The 25,054-nt window shown below is 41.5% G+C and overlaps 2 protein-coding genes across 10 annotated transcripts in view; one reads left to right on the top strand and one right to left on the bottom strand.

Annotated features, from left to right (window-relative positions):
- slf1 (SMC5-SMC6 complex localization factor 1) overlaps positions 1-7,577 on the top strand; it is a 38,093-nt gene extending 30,516 nt beyond the window's left edge. For 4 of the 5 annotated variants that reach the window (XM_055049244.1, XM_055049242.1, XM_055049241.1 and 1 more), the window contains one exon: positions 4,862-7,577. In XM_055049244.1, coding sequence (XP_054905219.1) covers positions 4,862-5,361 — 500 coding nt within the window. In that variant the 3' untranslated portion in view covers positions 5,362-7,577. Of the gene's footprint in view, positions 1-1,239 lie in introns of all 5 variants that reach the window. The other variant, XM_055049245.1, reaches the window with a different exon arrangement.
- Positions 6,947-25,054, bottom strand: part of mctp1a (multiple C2 domains, transmembrane 1a) — a 127,019-nt gene continuing 108,911 nt past the window's right edge. For all 5 annotated transcript variants that reach the window (XM_055049235.1, XM_055049237.1, XM_055049236.1 and 2 more), the window contains 4 exons: positions 22,209-22,318; positions 21,660-21,769; positions 21,007-21,104; positions 6,947-11,337 (listed from right to left, as the gene is read on the bottom strand). In XM_055049235.1, the coding sequence (XP_054905210.1) occupies positions 11,266-11,337; positions 21,007-21,104; positions 21,660-21,769; positions 22,209-22,318 (390 nt within the window). In that variant the 3' untranslated portion in view covers positions 6,947-11,265. The remainder of the gene's footprint in view (positions 11,338-21,006; positions 21,105-21,659; positions 21,770-22,208; positions 22,319-25,054) is intronic.

Below are 25,054 nucleotides of genomic sequence, written 5' to 3'. Positions count from 1 at the left end.
CGCCATTACCATTCTGTCTGTCTGGATCTGGAAGTCCCACAGGATCTTAGCTCTGGTGTTCTCCACCACCTTTGAGGGTGTTTCCCACTTTGATCTCAGGGTTTCCAGTCCATATTCTGCATAGATATTTCTGTACACTATGCCTGCCACTTGGTTATGTCGTTCCATGTACGCTTTCCCTGCCAGTATCTTGCACCCTGCTGTTATGTGCTGTTAGGGGCCTCCTTGCACAACCTACACCTTGGTCTTGTCTGGTGTGGTAGATCTGGGCCTCTATTGCTCTGGTGTTTAGGGCCTGTTCCTGGGTGGCCAGAATGAGAGCTTCTGTGCTGTCCTAACATTCTGCACTTGGCTCTTCAGCAGCAAGCTAACATCCAATCACATCAAAACAGTTAACTCTGTACCTTCAACACATCTTTATGAGGATGTTGGCTTGTGTCTCTTCACCTCACCTTGCCCATCCATGTAGAGAAAAGGCCGACTTTATGAGCAGATAACTAAAAAACACACAGTGAATCTTTAATTTGGTGTTCCAATCAGACCTTGATCTTTGCTGAATCACTAAGGTGTTTATGCATCCATATTTTGTTCCCTGGAGTCTCATGTTTTCATGGATAAAATGTTTGCTTTCAAAGGCACGCCATCTTTTGCTGGTGTCTGTCCAACGTCATTGGTTAAATTAACCTCTGCTTTAAGTAGTTTAAGTGGCAACATTAGGCTGTGTGAATGAGATTTGTAGTCGCAACATGCCAATAATATACTTGTATTGATTGCACAATCATTACATTCAGTTTGTTTGGATGTTAAAGAGGCCACGTTAACAACGCACACGAAGGTCACCTGTGGCTGACAAAAGCTCTGCTCATCAAGGCATTTGTTTTATTTACAGTAAAGAGGTAAATGAAGCCAAGAAAACTCAACACTGTTACTCATTAATTTCAAGGAAACTACTACACCCACTGAAACCCCTGTGGCTTGTTGGTTAAAATCAGTCACAGAATGCAGAGGTTGACTTGTAGCCTGGTTCTGGTGATGTCTGGCTGGTTGCACGTCTTCCTGAGTCTGATTTCTCTCTTTGGTTCGTCAGTCGGTTGTTGTTTTCGCCGTGAATTTCTAGTCGCTATCTAGCAGCACCCTGTGGATGTGTGCTGCCGTGCCCCTGGCTGCAGTTCACACACTCACCCGGAATCTGCCTTTTTTTTTTTTTTTTTTTTTTTTTTTTTTTTTTTTGTCTTCCAGGCAGTGAGGTGGGGGTAGCGTGAGGGGTGTTTACCATGCAGTGGAACTGCCTGCATCCCAGCTTGTCTGCCTTACCCCCAGACTCAGACCAGAAAGACTGGGGGAGGGATGGAGGAGGGGAGGAGTGTTGCATCTTTCTTTCCTTCCCTCCCTCTCTACCTCCTTCTTCAAATTCCCCCCTTCCTCTACTCTCACTTTTATATTTCTTGTCTTCGCCTGCCCTCTAAAGGCCAAAGGGCTTCGCGCTCCATATGTAAATGTGTGTGTGTGGCAGCCAGGCTGCATCTGGCGCCTGCATCAGGCAGTGGCTTTTTCTCAGCATGTGAATTCTTCCTCTCACTGCTGTAGCTTCACAACCGAGGATGTTTTTCATCACATTCATGCACACACACTTAAAGGACGGCGTAATTACCCTATGCTCTTATGTACTCCCTCAGGTGTTATATTTATCACCGCTGGAGCATTTCTGACACCCAGCACCAATACCTGGATTCACTTCAGTCACCATTCTTGCACCAAATACACTTCCCTAGGCGTATAACACTATGCATGCATTTATAACTAAGTCAAATGATCTAATCTATAGTTATACTTCAGTACGATGTTTGCTCCATTAGCATACAGTTGGAGTAACATTCCCTGAAGCTTATGAATCTATGATTTCTATCTTCTGTAATAAACATGTGGTTATAAACCAGAACAAGAAAGCAAGTTGCTATTTAAAAGAATAAAAAGAGAAAATAAAGAACCAGCATGAAGGCAAATAACACAAATTGTGGTTGGAGCTATCCAGTTAGCTTTCAGGCAGACAGATTCTACAAAGAGCCTTACAAACCGAGCCCAGGGCCGTGCTGCAGGGACGCCTTCCCACCCCTCCTTCGTGCTCCAGTGTCAAACCTCTGATTGGAGCCTGTCTGTCAACTGGGTTTGACATGACGACGGCGGGGAACTCTGGGAAACGGGCTTGCATTTCTTTATCTCCTGGATCTGCTGCGAAGAAAACAGAGCTGTTCTGGAGACATGGCAGACAGTAAAACTAATAACACCAGAGCAGAGTATCGTTATTTCTGATTTTCCTGTCATGTGTGATTTTCACCGAAACACACCAAGAGGTAACTTTTGGTGCGAGACTTATTGATTAAAATAAAAAGTGTAAAAAGTTCAACGGTAAAGTTGCTCCCTGTGAACTCTCTTTTCAAAAGCAGGTTTAGAGCAGAACTTTTAGGAGTCTGTCCACCAAGTACCATGATGAATCCAGTTTTTTTGCAGTTTTGTTTTGAGGCAATTTAACTAAGGCTTAATGCCTTAGTTAACGTCACACAGCCATTCCTCCTGATTGAGAGCAGTATCGACACCGACTCCTGCTGATGCTGAAGACAGCTTGTTACAGAAACCTGGTGATTATGTCCCGCTGTGAACAACCTCACTCTCCCTCACTTACGCTCTCACATCAGTCCCTAACCTCTGCCTTTCTCTTGTGGCCACTTTGATCAAATTTGCACTCTCACATCCTTGACTGCTGCCCCCAACCACTGACCCTTGTATTTAAAATATCCATGCTTATGTAAATGTTTATGTAGATTAATGCCACAATTTATGCTGATTGGTTTTTTTGCCCATTCAGATTTGAAAGACTAAAAGGTAGACGAGCACTTACCTTCTGCTGGGAGCTCTCACAAATAATCTTAAGAGCCGAAATGTACCAATCAGAAATTTGGTGCCTATTTCTGATCTCTGATTTTTGTGAAGCACCGACCTTCTGATACCAGGTCTCCTTAAGAACTATTAATAGAATTAAACCTCTTGGCTTGAGCAGCCATCAATTATTTTTATTACTAGCAGAGGTGACATCCATCCAAGAATATGTTATTCAAAGCAGATTTTAACTAATTTAAAACAAGGACCAAATGATGGCCAGTTGAACATTGTATGCTGTGTTGACCATAACTAAACCCTATAAATTCTGAATTATTTTGTGACTTTTACAAAAAAAATTTTTATCAAAATGCCAGCAGGGAGGCCCAGTGTGCATGCTTTATCCTTTGTTATAGTACACAATCATCCCTTCATTCTAGTTTCACACTTCCTTCAACCCCAGTGTCTGTCAAACTGCAAATAAGTGCCAGCAGTGTAATCAAGCAGCCCTTCAGCTGTGAGCGTGTCATACAGAGCCTCCGCAGAGCCGTAAACCTGCTCATAAGTGGTAGTAGCATTGCCAAGGTTGAACAGTCAAGTGCCATCAAAAGCAGTTTGCTATAGAAATGGGTCTATCTGAAAGCAAACAAAGGGCTCACTCCCAACTCGACCCGCTCCGCAGACTAAATGTGCGCGGGCCTGTCTGATGCTGGAAAATGGCTTTCAGCCTGAATAGAGAGCAGAGACACAAGGTGGTAAATGTCAGCATCAGAACTTTGCTTCGCTTCGCCTTGTGAGGGAGAGAAGAAAGTGTTGCATTCAGCACCGACTGTCACCTCAAGCTGAATGCATCGCAGCAGCGCCGGAAGGGGAAAGCCAAGGTCGGTGGAGACGTTTTGAAGGTATACAATTAAAACTATATATTAAGTGTTTATTTTTACACTCGCAAGAGATTTGAATTAATGGAGAACTTTGCCATCACTGTTGACTCCCTCGTTAAATTTCCAACAAGGCACATTTTTGCCAACGCCGGACTCGAGGTCTGCTGCGACTCAGCGGCTCCCTGCGTCTGCGTCGACGGCCATGAGCTCACTTACAGCAGTGCGTCAAAAAAAAAGAAAAGCTGAGCCACCGTCAGGTCACTAACCCTCTGCGCCTTTAACACAAACACAAAGTGACCTGCCAGTCACCGAGCTAAGGCGAAGTGTCAGCTGAAGTTAGCGCTGAAGTGAGCTAATAGGCCCGTCTGGCGCTGAGGGCCGGTGGGAAAACAGCTGTTCATTTAAGCCTTCCACTTCTCACACTGTGCGTTTGGATGAGAGTGCGAGTATGTCTCACGGAGCCAATGTATTTCTGTTACCTCGTCCTGCCGTTGACCCGTGTCGTGTCTCTTCCGCCTTATTTGATAATGATGCCGCAGACTAAAGTAACTTGGCTGCAAATCTGTTTCGTCTTTTATCACTGAGGCTTAAACTTGCTGCTAACATTGAAATCATTAACCTCCACGTTTAAGGTCACTGTGCGATTTTGAAATTTGGGCGCTGTGCTCTGGCTTACCTTAAATGACCTGCCAATATTTCTTTGATGCTTTGATATTTCTTACAACCTTTCTACTTGCAAAAGTATGTATTTATAAACTTAATTTACCGGGACTTTAAACATTTTAAGATAGTGGTTTTATTTTTCTTCTTCTTTTTAAAAAAAATAAGCAAATCTTGTATGTTATACTTTTTCAAAGCTGTTATTTCATGTAAATAATTTACTTACAACTTAAATAGGCATACTCAAGTTTCTTTCTTCTTTGCACCCTATTAATAATGTGGTGCTTTATAAAGTATATCACCCAACAAAACACTTTCTGTTCTTCTTACTTTCAAGCATTAGTTTCAGATTTATTTATCTTTCTAGTGTTTCTATTAAAAAACATTGTCTGAAGCCTGGTCTTAGCGCTGTCTCATCTTACTCTGGATGTCTCTGTCTCCCTCAGGCTCGGTTCTTCTCCAGCAGACCGACGGAGACGGACGGACTCCGCTGGATCTGGTCTCTGTACCGAGTCAGAGGGAGGAGCTCCTCCGCAGCGCTCAGGTCAGAGATTCAGCCCGAACGAGCAAAGACAAAACGCAGGTTTTGAACTTTCCTCTCCTCGAGGCTGGATCTAGTCTGCTGGGCCACCTCGTTTTCTCCTACCAAATGGAGAGGGGCCTGCCTGGCCTCACACAGTCCGGGAACAGACCCCACACCCTGGTCTACAAGCTAGTCGCTGTGTTGGAGAAACACTCCCTTCAGAAAGTCACTTTGAACTGGACAGATCAGCGGGCAGTGAGGCTGGCGGAAGACGTGGAGACGTTGTTGAGGTTCAGTCGAGGAGAGCACAAAGAACAGATGTCTGCGGCTGTCAAGGAGTGCAGAGGAGAGAACACGGTTTTCCTAATGGAAACACTGGAGAACCTGCAGGCTCGTGGCAAGGCACTGGTTGCTGATTTGTAAGAAAAGTTAGGGTGGGAAAAAAATTGCACATCTTGTCCTTGAGGGTTTTCCATAATGATGCAATCCCCCATACCCACTGAAAATGGTTTGTACATATCAATGGACTGTCATTTCTACAGTGATAACTTGTTTTACTTGTGCTAAAAATATAGTCTGTGTTTTGTCAGGTCATTTGACTTGACATATATTTTTCAAACAATTTTTGAATGTAAAAAGTATTTATTTTTGTACTATTTTCAGCCTCATATGAACACTAACATTTCCTTGTACACTACCTGCTGTTTCACTTTTACATGGCTACTTTCCCTATTTATAAATCTGTTTTGTCATATAGATTTATTTAAAGAACTGTATAAAATTTAAAAGAAAAGTCCAAATTGGTTTACTGTTCAGCCATTAAAAACCATAAATATTTAAGAAAATTACAATTAAAAAAAGTTAAGATGTTTGAGTCTAATCAGACACTGCTACTGTTACTCAGTTATTAATAGTTATTAATAACATGCTCCTCCTGCTGTGTGGAAATCCCTTATTTAAGCAACTTGCCAAGCCTGTTCCAGAAAGCAGCGCCTGGCAGATGGGTGCCGGTACCAGGACCTGAAAATGACAACCTTATTTAAATGTGACTGAAGAACAAACCTCCTTAAAGTTGTCTGGAATCTTTATTTAAGATAGTTTACAGTTTTCATTTATGCCATCACTCTTTTTGATACTGTGTAAGATCTGTAGAGTATATGTGTTTTTTACTTTATTCGTGTCAGCCAGTAAAAATGACATAATAAAAAGTGAGAAACTTTGAGAAGGACCAGCAAACAAAAAGGGCCGGTACCAGACCGCTGTCAGTCTCATACCTTATTTGGAAATGGGACCAGGTGAAAATGTATCACAGATTTTAAAAGAAAATAAAAACGGGAGGTAACGGATAATATATTAAATAGCGCCCCCTTCACTTCCGGAGTGCAATGGTCCTATTTCCAACTAAAGCATGAGACTGACAAGTGGTCCACCCCCCTCCTTTCCGTTTCCTGCAGTAAAGTGTACTTGGAAACGTTAAAGCACCGGTGTAAATAAACGGTGCATATATATTTTATGATTTTTCTTTCTCTCTCTGTGCTCATTCTCGATCTCGTAAAATAGCTGAGGTGTGGCCATAAACTGCTGTAAAAGAACAACAAAGTGACGGCTCTATTTGTAAGCGTAGAAGGCGCTCTAACAAGTGGATTTTCTTTTATTATGGTGCCACTGCAAAGTTGTTCTGGTTCTTGAAACCTATACACACATTTTAAGTACATATATTTTCTAGCTCCACATTATGGAAAAGTACATGTATTTGTAATTCCTAGAGTTATTTTCCATCCCGGTGTCTGATGATTGCATCCATCTACCTGCTATATGGGACATATGCAAAATTCAATTTTGTATCCTTTAAGTGTGTTTTATTTTGAAGAAAAGTTGGGTGAGGGTTTTCTCTGTTTTTTTTTGAAAATTGCATCACAGTATTTGCTGCTGCTGTTGTTGAAATGGGAGGAAAGCAAATGAAGCCAGAAGTGTGCCTGCAAATGTGTCAATAATATCCACACAAAGGGAAGTTGATAAAAAATATTTAATTGAAAGTTTTAGTTTCACTATTTTTTGACCCAAAATAAGCCACATTTATCAGATGATCATCATTACTTAAATTAGAGGTATACAACATATTATGCCCTTCCTTCCAGCTGTGATGTCTGTAAATTTTGTTGGTTGTAAAGGGACACAGAGATGATGTCACAAGCAAAAGATTTTGCAGGCAGACAAGACAAACATTAAAAAAATTAAAAAATCAAGGCAGGCAATACACCTACTTTACTATTATTACCAGAACATCAACAGGCATACTGTATAAAATACAACCATACATTAATCAGTTAGCTATGTACAGTATTCTTTAAAAAATAAATAGTCTCATTCAAATAAAAGTGCTTCTCTTTCCTTTACAGCTGTCAGCGCAATACATTCTTCTTATTCATTTTTTTCTCGACATACAAAAAGGGACATTTGGATGCATTACCACACTCAAATCTGCAACACAAAGTCACTGACAAATTAGTTGATACCCCAAGTGAAGATTTGAAAAAGCCAGATTTTTTTTTGTTGTCTTTTTTCGATTGCAGCAACAGCATTGTCTAACAATACAAAATGTTTTTTTTAGAATCTGACATTAAATTGCATTACTTTTATGTGGTGGGGCTAAGAAATCATTTTTGTAAACTCACAAATGGCAAAGTAATTGGTAACACTGCAACAAATACTTTAACAAACAGGACAACACATGGAAGCAGCAAATGAAAACTACAAAAATGGAGAAACTACTGTAAAAAATGTAAATGGCAACAGGTTGATGTGAGCATAATTTATGAAGAAACCAAACGGGTTCTGACGATAATTAAAGCTCTGTTTGTCATGGGAGGCATTAACTATGAAGATTACGATCTAAAAAACTGCATCCGAACTTAACTCGGCTTATTGGGTTATGCGGCTGGGTACATAAAAGGCATTTCCCCACTAATGCACTAAACATTTCAACGGCTGATCATGTTCTTATACATTCTTCAAGAAAATGTCATTAAGACTTCTGAGAATGTGTCCACAGTGAGAGTCTCCTGTGGAAAACAAGGTCCACTTGTTTATCCTATAAAAAAAAAAACGACAAGTCTGAAAATGGTTCATTTAACACTATGTTTTGTTTTGTTTTTTTGTTTGTGTGTTTCTGTTTGTGGGTTTTTTTTTTTTTTGGCGGTGGAGGGTTTAAGAAGCTACATATTGAATTTCTTAGTGTTGATTTCACATGTAACTCCTGATTTCTGCAACAGGCATACATGGAAAATGGAAAAATTAACCAAACCATTCAATTGGTCTACACTTTAAACTTATATCTGTTACATAAAAGGCATGTTGCCTTGATTTTTTTTCTGTATTTGTAGAGTTGACAAAATGTGACATGTCATATTTAAACCCCAGAAAACAGCAGGTGATCAATGACTAAGTAGGGTTTCTTATAATCTCTGATCAATTTAAAACATATGAATATGTGTTTTAAAGATGGTTCAGGTACATCTATTTACTGGGAACTGTTACAGTAGGTGCTGATTTCTTAATATAATATTTTCCCCACTAAAGATTTTGGGTTTGTTCTTGTGTGAGATTATCTTGTTGCAATAAAAAAATTGAGGCTTTTTATACTCAGTACTGGGGGTGTCAACAAATGATACAGGCACTGTTGCAGTAAAAACAAAAGTGTCAAGTATTCAAGCAGTTCATCGGGCAAAACAAAAGCGCCATCCTCTCAGGTAACAAGTTTGTGGCAATGCTCGAAGAAAAGTTTTATTACCGCTTCCCAAATGAATTGAACGATAAAATCATTTATCGGAGGACGGGAACAAACCTATGAAGCAGAGCGGAGCTTCAAAAGGTGGAAGGCGGCGGCACAGAGACAGACGGATGAGGGGAGAAGACGACACTAGATGCAGTGAGCCGGGGTTTTACTGACTTAAAGACAGTCAGACAAAGAAGTGAAGGCAGTGGGAAATGGAGGCAGGGATCAATAGGATGAGACAGGACCTCCTCAAACATAGCCTGTGCTGTGATCTTTCAAGAGAAGCTCTACAAGGAGCCCAAGAGACCATCCCTTCAGACAGGGTCGCAACCCTGCTTACTGACGAATGAGGAAACCGCAGAGAGAGCAAACGGGGAAAGCATGACGGGACGTGTGTTTTGAAATAGGATAAAAGACATGCACACACACGCAGACACACACAAATATTCCTCCATCCCTGACATCTCAGGCCTAAGTCCCCTCAGAGCCTTGTCTTGTCACACAATGACTTGCTGCTCATCAAGCATCTCCACAAAGTCAACACCGAAAAACAGCTGGTGCCTCTGCTGCAGCACATACACGCACACGTACACACACACATCGAATCTGAGTGTCAGTCTAGAGCTGGAGGGGAGATGCAATTGTACCACACACTGACGCTGAGAGAATCTTTGATTGCATAAACGTGTGTATGCAAACACTCCTCTGTAAATACACAGCGTGCACATACACGCCCGTGTCTCTGGAAGGGCTGATCAAAGTTGAGCTGTGGGCACAGGAGGTGGGGCAGATGGAGAGGGCGGCCAGCCCGGGGCGCAGCATCATAGAGAGCATGCTTGCATGTCTGCCTGTGTGTGTGTGCGCGTGTGTGTGCTTGGTTGAGAGGGAGAAACCGTTCCTGCTCAAATATGACACTGTTTTTCTATCTGCGAGCAAGTAGTTACGGTGTGCAAGACTTCCTACCGGAGATGCGTTCTTTCTCTCTTCCCTCCTGGGAGGGAGGAAGAGAGGCAGAGGCTCTGTGTGTCTGCATGCGTGCCCGCGCTGCAGACGTGCGCCTCGTGTGTAAACGCTTTCATGTGTGGCCGCCAAGGCAAACACACAGGGAGATGAGAGGGAAAGAGACCGGCCTTTCAAACAAGATTAGGGCTGTGCCGGCCTGCCTGCCTGCCTGCTCGATGACACTCTGCATAGACCGGGTGACGTCTATATAAGCACAGCGACAGCAGGCCCAGTCCGCAGCGTGTCGTACCGACTGACTGATGGTGCTGACGGGGTTAAACTGCACACTTTCTAGAGATCCAATGCTCAACCTTGTTCCTACTCATTGGTTTCGTGAGAAAAACAGGAACTCGTGGCCTGTTGGTCCAGGTTCTTTTTCACAACTGCATCTCGATAAATTTGAATATTATATTATTTTTGGCTCCAAATGGCAAATTGTTCCAAGTTCATTATCTACAGCAAAATATTTCTGGGTTTGGTTTAAGAAATTATAGAAGACTAATTACAAAAGTTTTTGATTTATTTACTTATTTTTTGATAATGTAATAGCGACCCTTCAGCTTCAACCGTTGGATCTGGAGTCTCTTCATAGATTGTCTGAGGGGCCCGTGATCGAGCACAGTGATACCGCGGTTATTAAAGCAGGCATTGGTACTTTTGGCAGTGCAGGCTGTTACCGAGTCCTACTGGAAAATAAAAACCAGACTTAAGAGGCTTGGTGTCGATCTGAAATGTAAAACCCATCGAACGTGCCCCCCTCATCTAAGAAGAGATCTGCAGCCCGCACTCAGCAACAGTCCAGTTCTCTGATTTCTTCATCAAGGTAAGACGCTTCTGACATCGTCTCTGGTTCTGGAGTGGCTTAACACACAGGGTGACCACATCCTGGACACATCTGGAGCATGGTGGCTCTCAGGGCTCTCGGTCCAGCCAACGATTTAATGATAATTTAATTTACCGAGATGCACCTGGGACGAAATCGGCTCGTTAATTTAGACAGCAGCAACTCGAATTACTGCCAGCAAAACATAAAATTGTCAAAACATTCAAGAGGAGATTAAAAAAAATGAGGACGTAATAGTATAAAAAACAATTAGAAAATAGAAACATTGTACCAAAAAAGCTTCAAAGCTATAGTACAAGCTAAAGAAATGTTGAGAATGATCGTTTAAGGCCTGGATTTATATCTCATGTTGATCTAAATAGCATCTATTATCTACAGATAATTTAACTGAACCTGTTTAACTACTGTGGCAAGCGCACACACTCCCAGAGGGAAGGACACAGCGGCTCACGTGGCTGGTACAAAAATGATTCAATACATAATGCATACAATACAATAATAATAATAAGATTACTTGAAGTCTTTGCTCATATAAAATTAGAGAAAGTGTAAAGCCTACTGAAGGGAGAAATGAAGTTCAACAAAATACAGCAGGATATAAATAGAAGAAGGATGGTTCAGCCCAGGCTTGGCTTCTCAGCGTCCAGCATCCAACCAGCAGGAAAAGAAATGAAGGAGAGAGGAGTCCGTGGGCAGATGCAGCGATCTACCCGGGGTTGTTTTTCTTCCTTTTATTTGGACTGGGATTGGGATCCAGTTTCAGCTGTTGGTACTGCACCTGTTAAAACACACACATGCACACACCAGTCGGTCAGGTGGAGAGAGCAAAGGATGCTTGAGCAGCGCGGAGGCCCCTCCAGAGGCTCCGGTCCAGCTGTGTGGAACGGCGGCCTCGGGGAAGGGATTACACACTGATTACCGCGCGCACGCACAGATGCAGACGTGCACGCGCTTCAAAAGCACTGAAGAGGAGCACTGTTGTTGCAAAAGGTCCACATATGCTCATGCAACAACAACACACACAGATGTGCAGCAGTGGCCTGCAGGAGGGGATCAGACGGACAAACAAAGAACAGGGCGAGGGCCCGTGGGACGGATTGGACAGCCAGCAGCCGTCCCAGCAGAGACAGAGAGGAACGAGAAAAGATGCTGTATAAAATGTTGCCTACAAATACCTTACCCTGCATATAAATCTGCCGTTACATCACACGACATCAGATTAGAATATTAACTATCAATGCTCTGATCTGATCCTGGGGGGATTTTTTTTAAGGTTTTGAACTATTTATTCCACAGTGACCAAACAAACATCCACCTCATATTTATGGCTGCACCGACGCAGTTAAACAACTCAATTAATGAGAGTTTTCATTCCTCTAAAAATATCTGTTTATGTTCCTTTTTCCATGCAGGCTTCCAAAGGCTTGACCTTCAGTTCTGCCTTGACGGCTCATGTACACATGAAGGACTCTGTGGTTTTGGCCTTTAAGTTATTTCTCTGACTATAACGGGCTGTGCAGTGAATATACAGTAATAAAAAACAACAAAAAAGCTCAATTAAACTTTTCCTGTTTCATGGCAATTAGGGTAACCAAAATTATTTTATTTTGTGAAATACCAGAGCAACCATTCAGAGAAGTCATTATGGAAGCCATAACTTCCCAAGAAACAAAAACAACATAAAAAGCCAGATTATAGTCTACAAATTAATTCAAAGACTATTTTCTATGGACATGTGTCTCTTGGACTGATAAAACTAAAACTGAAATGTTTTGCTATATGTGCCATTGTTACATTAAGAGGAAAAAGGTGAACATTTCCAAGTCTAATGACACCAACACAGCATAGATGCTCCAGCAGCTACTTGTTTTGCTGTAGTAGATGCTGGAGCACATTGAGGGAAAAAAATGGCATTACAAGGAAAGAACATTTTGTGAAATTACTGGAGCAGCATCTCAGGATACAAGCTAGGATTTCAACACACAGTGACATGGAGCACAGAGCCACTAAGTTACAAACTTAGGAGCGATCATCACAAAGTCCTGATCTCAGTCCAACAGAAAATATGTGGGTGGAACCGGAAAGGCGTGTATGAGCAAAGCAAACGTCAAAAACCCGAGTCGGTTACAGCAGGTCTTTTGAGAGATCGTCAAACTTTCATGGGAAGTTCATGTAAGGATCCCAGAAACATTTGACGAGAGTCATTCAGCTGAAATGATTGTTGTACAAACACGAAGGACAAACTCCGTATTTGAAGAACACCTAAAACTTATTTAAAACTATATCTTTTTTTAAAACTATATCTTTTTTTTAAATTCTGAAATTTAGCAAGTATAAATAATTTAGATAATTCCAACTCACCTGAAACATTAAGAACCTTGACTAATTCAATGTTAGACGAGTCGATGAGGGAAAAAAATGCATTTGACTTCCTAGACGGTGAGTAGAAACACAGAGAAAAACAAAATCCCTGGACATATTGCCAGTTGAAATCTGCATAATGGTGAAGCCAAACACTGCATGGGCCTCAAACGTAAGTACAGCCCATCAGCTTATTAAACTTAACTTGCACAGGCCTTTCATTTCATTTCCTCCACATGATCACAACTGAATGCAGCAGCTGTCTGCTCTGAGCCAGCGCTGGAAGCACTCAGTTGATGACCCAACACTCAATAAAACAGAAACAAAGTGCTCAGTGCAGGACTGTGGAAGAATTAGTAGATTTATGTCTCTCGGAGGTATACCCAATTATCTGCAGGCTTTAAGATCATCAAATGCACATGAATAAATTACTGACACTGCCAAAGAAGAAAAGCTAAACTGTACATACTTAACTGGTGGGATACTGGCTTTTATTGCTGTTTGTAACTCACCGAGGGACTGTGGCCTGTATCCACAGCTTTGAAGCAATTAAGTTGGTGTAACTTCATTTAGTTCAAACAAATGTCTGCATATGAGTGATTCTAAAATAAAAATGATGCAAAGGCTTTTATGGAACAGGTGTCCTGGTCAGATGAGACTAAAGTGGAAGATTTTGGCCTGCATAAAAAATGAAAAACTATCACTGCAAACCACTGTGAGCATCTAGAACCTAGTTAGAAATAGAAAAAGGCTTGAGGTGATGGAGGTTCACCTTCTAGTAAGACAACGACCTGAACAAATGATCTTCCACTTCACAATTATTTATTTAGATAAAAACCTGCTCTGAACTGAACGTGATGGGTACTGTACATCAACGTGGCTGAGCAACTACAGGCTGTCACCGGCAACCGTTCGCTTTTCAGACATCCACAAACATTCAGCAGCGACTCGCACAGATTCAAGAAATTGACAAGCAGTAGCCACTGAATCAGAATACCAGTAGGAAAAAACAGACTTAACAGACTCGGCACCAAAGAGCCAGAAGCGTCTGAGAATACTCTCATAAGTTGATGTTCTACAGGCTACTCTGTTTGTCTGACTGACTGACACCTTCTCTGATTCTTCAGGAAGACAGCAAACCCACATCAGTAATGTTTCACTGTTTTGTCTCATGGTGGCTCTATCTACTGTGGACGACGACAGAAGCGTCTCGGCACCGGCTGAGAACAAACCTTTATCATCTCTCTGACGGTTCGATAAAGCCTTCCGGTCCTGAAATGCACAAACCCTACATGTAGCAGGAACCAAAAAGCACACATGTGCTCCATGCCACCAACGTCACAGAAAATTGACTCCTCGAGTCTGCATTATTACAACTCTATAACTGTGCAGTTTAAGCAGACAAAACCTCATTTACTGTGCATTTTTCCCATCATCCACTTCTCACTAGGCTTTCTGGGTCCTCCTTACTGTCCACAGTCAAGTAGCACAGTAATCAGTGACGCCTGTGCAGGACTTAGTGGCACAAAATAGAGAGAAACTGATGAAAAGACAGACGAGGCTCTGCGTCAAATAAAACCACCTGGTCTAGTATTTAATAACTTTTACAACTAGACTCCCATCTTTCTGATAAACTTAAAGTTTGAACAGTTTATTTTTATTATTTTTAACTTCCCACTTCCTCCTGGTAACAGTTTGTGTTCCTTAATGAAGAGAAAATGTAAAATAGAGAGAAGTTTGGTTATCTGCAGATTTGCTAATCCCGTAATGTGGATGTGGTCTCACTGAAACTGAAATGATACGTTATTTAGTGAAATGAAACTCCTAAATGTTCTTTAGTCGCAGAGCGACATACTTGCCCTGTGTCTTTCATATTATATCCAATCAAATAAGTGGTCACCTTGATAAGTAAACCAAGTATTCGCACTTTTAACAATATGACCAGCGACCTGTGAAATTAAATCAGGATCTCCTGAAGCACTGACTCCTGCTGCCGTCAACACTAAATGAAACTCCCCCAAGACTCTTGAAATGGTTTTCTTCACAGTACTCTGCTTTGGTTTTCCTGTTTGCACGGGCACATTTTTCTACCATACGTTTTCCTTCCACTCAACTTTCCATTTTTTTTAATCTTTGGAAACAGAAATGTTTAAACAGCCGACTGATTTGGGAGGAATTATCCTCCTCGTATGGCGATGCCATAAAATTTGAAAACTTCCTCGTGATAATTTAACATAACATTTCTGTAATAAAACCCCCCTTTTTATTTAACTTATATTGAAATTTGCTGAGCTGCTAATATTAATTTTTTTATTCTTAGTAAAAAAAAAAAAAGAAAAAGTTAAAAAATCTAACATAACACCAAAAGTAGGGCAGTTACAGTGCAGGATTACTTCACGTTATTAGTCCCATTTACACGGCCAGACGGCTGCAGCAGCAGCAAAAAAAAAAAATAAAAAAATCGCTGCACAGCAGTTTAATTCTGCACAGTGACGTTTCTGTCCAAACAAAAACTCTTTGTAAAAGCATGCACACAAAGAAAAGTTTGCTTGTCAGTGGGAAGTGTGGCTTTTCCTTCTCATGTACAGCAGCAAAGGGGATCAACAAAAAGAAATGGTACGAGAAAAAAAAAAAAAAGATTTCAATCAAACACGAGTTTTCTCTGTGAAGAGCTGCCAGCCAGGGAGAAATGGGGCTCATGCATTACGGGTTCAATTCTTCTTCATAGGTGACAGGCCTGACTGATGCTACACCCTTGGCTCCCTGCTCACCTCACCTAATACCACACACATATATCCACCCACTGTAACCACACCAATAAGACAGAGGAGCTAGTTTAAGGAAAAAAACAAAAACAAAACAAAACAAAAAAACAGGGAAAAGTCAGAGCGGGTGAGGAGAAAGTGGGACGTTAACAAAATAAAAAATATATAGCAGGATTGGGTAAAAAGCAAAAAAGTGAAGTAATGCAGCGAGCACATAACCAATTTGGAACACAGGCGGAGAGCTTAAAGGAAAAACAGACAGGAGAAGAGGTGTGTTAAGACCCAGCGCTGCTCAAAGGCTGCTCCTCCACCCTCACTCCGCTCCCTCTCCCCAAATGTTGACAGTACAAGTGCAAAAACAGGCTTTGAAGTGTGCTCTGCTGAAGGGGTGCCGTGTACCGCGCGTCGTGCCTCGTTTAACAGCGTTACCCATAAAGCATCCCGGGACCTGCTCCTCCCCGCCTCTCCTCACTGTCTTTCATTCTCTTTCTACGTCTCACATTGAACCTTTGACAGTGTTTTGATGATGCCAGTGTGGGCAGACATGGAAGGTGGGTGACAGTGAGTAGAGAGGGGGGAAAGCAGGTAGGTGAGTAAATAAACAAATTCAAAAATAGGAAAAGGGGCATAATTTTAATGATTCCAGATACAGTAGAAGAAAAAAAAAACAGAACACAAAACTCTGCAGTTTTCATCTCAGGTGACATTTAATGGAGCATGAGGGTTATTAAATGGTTGCGGGGAAACACTAATGTGTGCAGACTGAAGATTCAGCACCCAAAGCCATCGTGTTGTGCTAAAAGAAAAAGCGTGCCAAGGTGACATAAGCCAATAAACAAACAAAACAAGAAATGGCTCGCAGAGAAAATGGAAAATCCTTCCTATTAGTTGCTATGACAAGAGACAAGCTGAATGGAGACTAATTGCCCCTTTTTTGGGGGGATGAAATGTCTCCAAAGTGTTGAAGGACAAAGCAAAGGGGAAAGACGCTTCTGCTGGAGGTGACTGATGATATCTGGCAGTGTTTCAACCCTTAACTATCCTGCTTTTATTTCCTCTATGTCCACTGAGGTTTCACCGCAAACATAAATGGTACCTAAAAATATTAACCAGACACCCTGCTGTTCATTAGGCCCTAAATTGGAATTCATGCTTATTTTTGTATTGGGGATTTGAACCAGCTCCTTTACAGCTATCATAAAGGGCCACTTGGCATGCTAATTGCCTTGGCCCTACTTATGCTCTCCCTCGCTCCCATTCCTAATGGTGTCATAAAACATACTAGAAGCTCAGGCATGTCCCGAACGCCAGGTAGGGAATACTCTGCAATGTGAGTGTTTTCAGTTCAGCCTTGTTTAAAAAGAAATGGAGGACTTCACTGATAGTGATTGTGAAGATAGCAGAGGCTTGGTGTAATATCAAAAACCAAACATAAGAAACAACAAGGATTTAAAGGATGTCTGTCATTGTTGTTTTGGGTTGGATGGTTGCAGTTCACAGTATAAGTGCCTAAAGAGGGACTGTTAATATCTGATGTGTAGCTGATAACTGTCTTCTCATTTAGTATAAATCCATTTAGTATAAGGCCGGGAGAGGTTCCAATGTCAAAAATGCTATGGTAGTTTGGAGCAAAATGGAGCTATGAGATGGATGGCCACCAGTGATCTTTGTGTGTGAAATATCTACTGTAAGTTCATTGTTCCCTTTCCACTGCCAAAACAGCCCTAAACCATAGAGGCAGAGGCCTGACCTTGAAGGCTTGCTGTGGTATCATTTCTGAAGTATTTTACATTATCCTGCTGGGAGTGGCCCAGACAGGCCAGCCTTCACTTTGCATATAAATAAATTAGCACCGGGCCAAGGTCCTGTACCAGTTCATCACTTCTCCTTCTCTGAACCACTATTGTTAAATACTGCAGACTGGACAGATGGCTATCACACTTGGCCCGTGTCAAACTTGCCAGAATCTATAGCTTTGAGTCTGAGACATCAACTCTGAGGACAAAATCTTCTCATGCTGCCTAATTTGACCCATCCAATAACAGGTGCAGAGATGAAAATATAATCTCCCTATTATTTTTCTGAGAAAATTTGTCTGATCAGAAATGTTCTTTTAGTCTGAGTTTCAGACAAGGAGATGGTGTTCAATCCAGGTTTGAGCTGTTTTAACACAGTAGAAGTTCATCTTGGTCTCACCTCCTTCTGGACTGGCTGTTAGCTTTAGCCCTTAGAACCAACTAACTTGGATTTATACTAAACGAAGACTCCAGGAAAAAGCAGTCACCATAAGTAAGGCCGTCATCATGCAGGTCCATTTTTAAAATCCTGAACTGTCCCTTTGAAGTGGTAGCAAAGCTTACAGCTAAAAGCTTCTTTCACATCAAATGTAAGAAGTAAAAGAACTACACAACAAGAGATTAAGCAACAAATCCACAGCTTCAGTGGTGCTGTAAAGCTATATAAGTTATAATAGCCCAGTGTGACTGCCCTTTGTATATAAAGTCATTAGAACCTCATCAGTTCTGCTTGCACTGAAGCACCTCTAAATGATGCGGAACGGTGCACCCGACCCACCTTAGGTGCACGGCAGCTGGGAGAACTTGTGGGTGTGATTATGAATGTGTGTGAGGTCACACTAAGGCCCTGAAATAGCACTTCATTAGTCATCCACGGTGTCAGGCATAGTGGACCTCTGCACCCATGCCAGCGGGCGCCACAAACACGCGCCCATGAGGGGGACGCTCCATTTGGTTCCCGCCATCACCCGAAAGCCTCAAGGCCTTTCAGTGCACTAACGTCTTTGACCCAGTAAGGCGAGGGGCAAGCAACAAGATGAACCCACCACCTGAGGCAGAGCAGAACGTTCTGCTCTGTTTTTAGCCAATGACCGCAGAGAAGGGTATCTTTTTTTTTTTTTTCCCAAAACAGACTTTTGGATTCAGTGAGAAATTGCAGTTTTTCGACTCTCCCTTCTTAAATCAAACATCGTCCATTTGAAACAAATAGTTTTTTGCAACTTTTTTCCAATTATCCGTCTCACAAATTTCTTTCTTTTCAAGTTTTATTTCTGTTGGTTTCATTGCTTTGCAAGACTCCAACCTCTCAGTGGCACAAGGCTACAATTTCCCTTCCTACAGCTTTAGGACTGAGCTTACAGTAGCACTTACAGTATTACTTTTACAATAGGTGCAATTTCAGAGGTATAGCCACTGGACCAGAGCAGTACATCTGCCTCCACCCTCCCTAGCCAGCAGGCCCTCATTAGGAGCCTTGTAAAGGGCTTGTACCTGCCAGGCTTGGGCCTCTTCACCACTACACACCCGCAGGCTTCAGGTGCGTAAGGTGGCTGCACTCCACCAGAGGGGACAGCTTGGGCTCATTTAAGTCGATGGATCGCCGCAGCAGCCCCCTGTAAAACTACAGAGCTGTGCAAGGGCAGAAAGAGGGAGTGAGTGTGGGGCGTGCAGAGGGGGGCAAGGATTATGACCCTGTAAAGATGAAAGATGTGGGCAATGAGCAATCAAAGAGGAAGTGTGTCAGTGCTGATGTGGTGGGGAACTGGTACTCAGAGGTCCCAGGTCCTTCAGTCTGAGCCCCCGTCCGTGCGTGTCACAGCAGGACATTAACGGCCACAGTCGACACCATCGGGCCTGGCTAAAGCCGCTACGAGATGCAGCTTAATTGGTGTTTAAATTGCACTTTGTCTTGGGCTGCACAGTGAGGGATAGTTATTGCTCACACATTGAACCTAAGCAAGCATCTGATTCCTTCAGTCATAAAGTTAATCTGATCTCATGATAAATGTTGAAGGAAAACCCCAGGGTGCCATTTAGGCTGTTGATTTACACTCTGCTCCAATTACCAGCATGGCTGAAAAACAGCAGCCAACTGTAATTGTGGTAGAGTATATGTATGGAGTCAGTCAACCTAGTTATATGCTGAACACTAAACTCACTTAACCTTGTTATCTTGCAGCACAGCTCCAGCCATGTAAGAGGAAATTAAATTAGTGCGGGAAGCTTTTAATGGAAAAACACTCAAAAAACAGCTTTACATTACTTTGATTAAAACAAAGAGCCATGTGTTCTGAAAGAAGGAAAAAAAAAGTGCAGCTATGCAAAGAGAGACTGGCAGGAGAAACGTGACAGAAGATAATAAGTGTGATTTGCAAAAGTAATAATAATATGGGAATGTTTTCACTTTTTGTCAAAGTACAACCACAACTTCAATCTTCTCTCTTGAGATTTTATGTGATAGACCAACACAAAGTTAGACATAATTAAGTGAAAAGAGTCATCATTTATTTATTTATTTTACAAAGCTCTTGATAGATTGACGTGAAAATTGATTCAGACCCTTTCAGACCCTTCTCTATAAAATCAAGTTCACCCAACATAAACTTGAGCATAACTTTAAAGCGGAAGCAAGAAGACATACTAATTCCACCAAGACCACTAATTTCTAAGTCCCGCCACATTTTTGCAGTTGGAAGTCGGTCTGGACTTTAACTGGACCATTCTAACACATGACTATGCTTTGATTTTACCTGTTGCATTGTAGCTCTGGCTGTCATTGTAATGCTGGAATGTGAACCTCCACCTTAACACTCAAATGTTTTGAAACCACTAACAGGTTTCCTACTGGATTATCCTGTCTTGTACTCTTGCATCAACTTTTCGTCCAAAATATGTTTGCGCTTCCCCACCACCCTGCAAGAAAAAGCCACTATAGATAATTATATGGTATCACAAACTAAATTTGACTCCGTTGCACCATCACTAGGAATGAACTGGAATGCAAATGAAAGAAACTGAGTTTGACCATTTAGGCTGATTTTATTATTTCTGTGTGGAATTCGGATCTATTTGTCTTGTAAAGTGCATTTAGATAACATTTACTGTGAATCATGTATGTATATTACTAGATGAACTCAATGTTCTCTGAGGAATTTCTCATTTACTGTTTAGACAGCCGTAGACAGACGGGTCACTATTTACAACCTGACATTTGAAAGCGATTGGTTGTTTTGGTTGCATTTTATTTAATGGGTGGTCAGATTAAAAGGAACTAAATGCAAACATACATTATGCTTTTCAAATTTGTTATTTATAAAACAACCTTAAAGCCATTGTGTCCTTTTCTCTTTACTCCAAAGTGATGAGCTACTTTATGTCGTTCTACCATGTTAAATCCCAACAGTATTTAATGTTTGAGGTTGTAATATAACATTACAAGTCTAGCATACGTGAAAAAGATGCTAAAATAATTTCGCAAGACAATGTAAATTCAAACTTGGACTTTCAAATTAGAAGATGACCCACCACTTGTACGTCTGAGGGCACTCTGGACAGAAAGTCCAGCAGCTCGTTGTTGTCAATGGTGTAAGGGTCCCGCAATTTCTTTGTGAACTTGTTAACCCCTGCAGACAGACAGAAAAATAATAAAATATACTACAAAATATTCAGCATTATGAACTTTTAATTCTTCAACACTTTTTCCCCAAAAAAACTAAATAAATGAAAACAGGCAATCAAAGGAACTTTTCTATTTATTTACTTTAATACAGTACATCTGAAAAGTATATACTGTACACCCTTATTTGGATGTTAGGGTTAAATAGTAATGTCCAACATTTATTTGTTCAAAGCTGGGCAAGGCCCTCAGCCCCAGGTTACCTACCGATATGTGTACAGGTGCATAAAAAGAGAGAAAGTATGTGAATGTGAATGTATGTCTTAAGCAGTGGAAAAGTGCTATATAACTACAGCACATTTACCACAAATTGTTTTTTGCTGCAGCTGCGCAGAATACAAGTTACATCAGATATGGAAAAAAAGTTTATAAATACAATATCAAAGTACTTTTTTTTCCCACAAACCTCAACAATCAGAAAACCCTGCCATTTAAAGAAGGATGTGAACACTTCTGAGTGCAGTTTAATTAAAGCTGATTCACATAACTAGCATCATCTCACCCCAGGCCAGCACGATGAACCGCAGTGGAATGAAGTAGATTATGATTGTGACTATAACGAGAGCTACAATCGCTAACCAGCTTAAGAAAGGCACAGTCCAGTTAAATGTGCTGTAAAAGAAGAACGAGAGATTCACATTAGGAAACATTGCAACAGCTCATTTAACTGAACATGCTCATAAATGTCAGGAAATAGGAAACATACTAACAATTATAAAGATAAGTTACAGATCAGTCATTTAGAGCTATATAAACAACATAAACTTTTGAGAGTCATAGTTCATTTTCTGCCAGAAAATAAATTATTTCAGTTTACTATTTGAAAATTTAAGAAATAGGTAAATCAACAGTTTATGTGTTAGCATGCACATGAAATGATATGTATACATAAAGGTCATGCAGGTCTACATGTGATTCAGGAACTGAGTTAAAATAAGTTAGCCTGTCACGGGAAGGCAGAGGGGCCTGGCGATGTGGAAAAAGAACCAGGACATGTGCCGCGAAGCAAAGGGAAGTGGGCCCGGTGCCGAGGAGCAGGCTTTCGACTCACTTCTTTATCCTCTCGCCGTAGGAGGCCACTTCATCCAGTGCATTCTGCACGCTGATGCACACGTCCTGAATGGCATAAAGCTTGTTCATGAAGCCCTTTCTCTCCGAGTCCTGCAAGAGGACAGATAGAGATGTAGGCAAGCAAAGAAGAAAGCCTGGATGAAGGAGGGGGAATATGCAGATGGACAGAATAGAGACAGGAGAGGAGGAAGAAGAGAGAGAAGACAGAGGCTGGGCACAGGCATCTCCCTGAGAACAATGCACTTTAAACAGCTTTGATTTGGAGTTGGGAGCCAAATCACCGGATATCCTGCCTGAAGTGACGGAGCGCTTTCATTCCAGGCCGTAATAGAGATATAAAGTTGGCAGAACAAATCAAAATGTTTCCCTCCTTACAAATACTCACAGGACAAATTTGAATATGTGAATAAAGAGGCAGAATTAAACTGAAAGCCAAATGGATACATCAGTCTTTCGTCTCCCCCCTCTTTCGCTCTCTTTTTGGTCCTGCCAAGGCAGCGAGGACGACCAGGCAGAGTCCTCTTTTGTTCTGCTGGCTGGCACGCTGTGGTGATGTCACCAGCTGTGACATCATTATCGTCCTTATTAACGCAGTCAACCATCATGAAAGGCTCCTCCTATTGTGAACTTTGAATATTGCTCGAGCTAGGAAAGGAAAACATCGTCAGCCTGTTTCATGTAAATCCTGCCCGTCAAACTGAAACAAAGTAAAGAATTGCAGAAGTCATGCAACAGTCAACAAGCCGCCTGCTGGGTGACAGGCAGGGACAGGACAGATCTGGACACAATGAGGTGACCCAAAGCCAGTGGCTGAGGGAGGACATCAAGACACAGACTCCCTGATGCTGGATGTGCTTGGTGGGCATGCTGGGAAATCTAGATTTAACACATCTGCCTGTAAGGAAGGTTTAAAATGTAATTTATAAGACATCTACATGGGATACAATGCAAAAATTCCATGAAAAGCACTTCAATATACAGCATAATGCAGAAACCGTTATTCCCCTCAAGCCTTTTCACATTTTCTCAGGTTTTAACCACAAACCTCAATATGTCTTTTGGGGGATTTTATGTGACAGTCCAAAACAAGGGAGCACATATCTGTCAAGTGGAAGAAAAATGATGCCTGGTTTTCATATTCTTTGACAAATCTTAAATGTGTGGTATGATTATGCCTTTAACCCATTCAAATTAGATAGCCCTAAAGTAAATGCAGTTGCCATCATAACATCCTCAGTTTGTCGTCACCCCAGTCTCAGTGTGATGCAACTTTTCAGTTGAGACCTCAGAGGTTTGTCATAGGGCTAGGGACAAAGTTATGGTAAAGTTATGGCTAAGTTGTAGAGCAATCTCAAAACTCAAAACATCTCAAAGCACGGATTAATCAACCCACAATGCAAAAACAGAAAGAGCTAAAAAGTAAACCTACCACAGCAGACCTGAATGTAAAGGCTGGACAAGAAGAGCATTAATTGCAGATGGGGTCAGGATGATGTAGCCATGGTAACACTGGAGGAGCTGAACCTGACACCCTCCATCATGCTTAACATGCCATCCTGGTTAGCACAATGTGGTGACAGCATCATGCTGTGGAGGACACTTTATTCAGCAGGAACATTGAAGTTGTTCAGATATGAGGGGAGGATGGGTAGAGATAATTACAGGACAATCATGGAAAAAGCTGTAAAACATTTAAGACTGTAATGGAGGTTCAGCTCCCACCGGGTAAAAAACAAAAACCCTCTAAACATAAAACCAGAGTTGGTTTAATTCAAGGCATGTTAAAGTGTTACAATATTTCAGACAAAAAAAAAAAGCTAAATCTAACTGGAAATACTTGAAAATCGCTGTTTCTCCATCAAATCTGATTGAGTTTGAGCCACTTTTCTACATAGAAAGGGTGCAAGATTTCAGTCCACATGTCCAAAGGTGCTAGGCTCATACTACAGATAACTTGCAACTGTAAATGCAGTGACGTGTATAAAATTTTGACCTAAGGGACTGCAAAGAAATGGACGACACTTTTCAAATTGTTTTTTGTAAGTTGTTGTAAAACAATACAACTTAACCTCTCTGGATTGTTTCCACGATTTTGCTCTTCTTTATATTGGACTAACCAAAGCTGGTAGAAACATACACCAAAACCTTTTCTTGTAATTGTTACTGTGGGGAAATTGGTTACCCAAAGGGGACTGAATGCAAATGCAGACACAGTTTTCATATAACAAAATATATCAAAATTTTTCAAATCAGGCATCATCAGCCTTCCACTTCATTGCTTGTTTTGGTCCATCACACACAATTCCAATAATATAAATTGAAGATTATGTTTGTAAAGTGACAAACATAGATGTTCAAAGGAAATCTTTAAGGCACTGTAGGCATCCATCCATCCATCTCAGTCTTTCCGTCCGTCCGTCCGTCCGTCCGTCCGTCCATCCATCCATCAGATCTATCCAGATTTGGACTCTCTACCTGACCAGAAGGAACATTTAGTCCCTCCTCTACATCTGTCCTGGGTTCCCCTTCAAGTGGAGGACTTGATAAACCTCTGAAGAGAAAAAAGAAGGTCTAAGGCCACATTTGTTTTTATTAGAAAAAACAAAGCTGCTCTATTGAAGAAGATTAATTCAGTCTGGTAGATTAGAAAAGTAAAACTGTGAGTAATTCCTGTCTCTATACCCACAAAAGACAGCAAAGCAGTCGAAGTCATGAAACTTCAAGACTTCAGAGGCCTTCACCACACATTTGGGTCTTTGAGTCCAGCTACCTCACCACAAGCCTCCCATTGAGACCCAATCTTCCTCCACCTCCCCCCAAAACCCA

The sequence above is a fragment of the Poeciliopsis prolifica genome, unplaced genomic scaffold (genome assembly GCF_027474105.1).
Source record: "Poeciliopsis prolifica strain line A6 unplaced genomic scaffold, Auburn_PproV2 SCAFFOLD028, whole genome shotgun sequence".
NCBI lineage: Eukaryota > Metazoa > Chordata > Actinopteri > Cyprinodontiformes > Poeciliidae > Poeciliopsis > Poeciliopsis prolifica.
The sequence above is the reverse complement of the archived record's forward strand: the minus strand, read 5'-3'. Positions and strand labels throughout refer to the sequence as shown.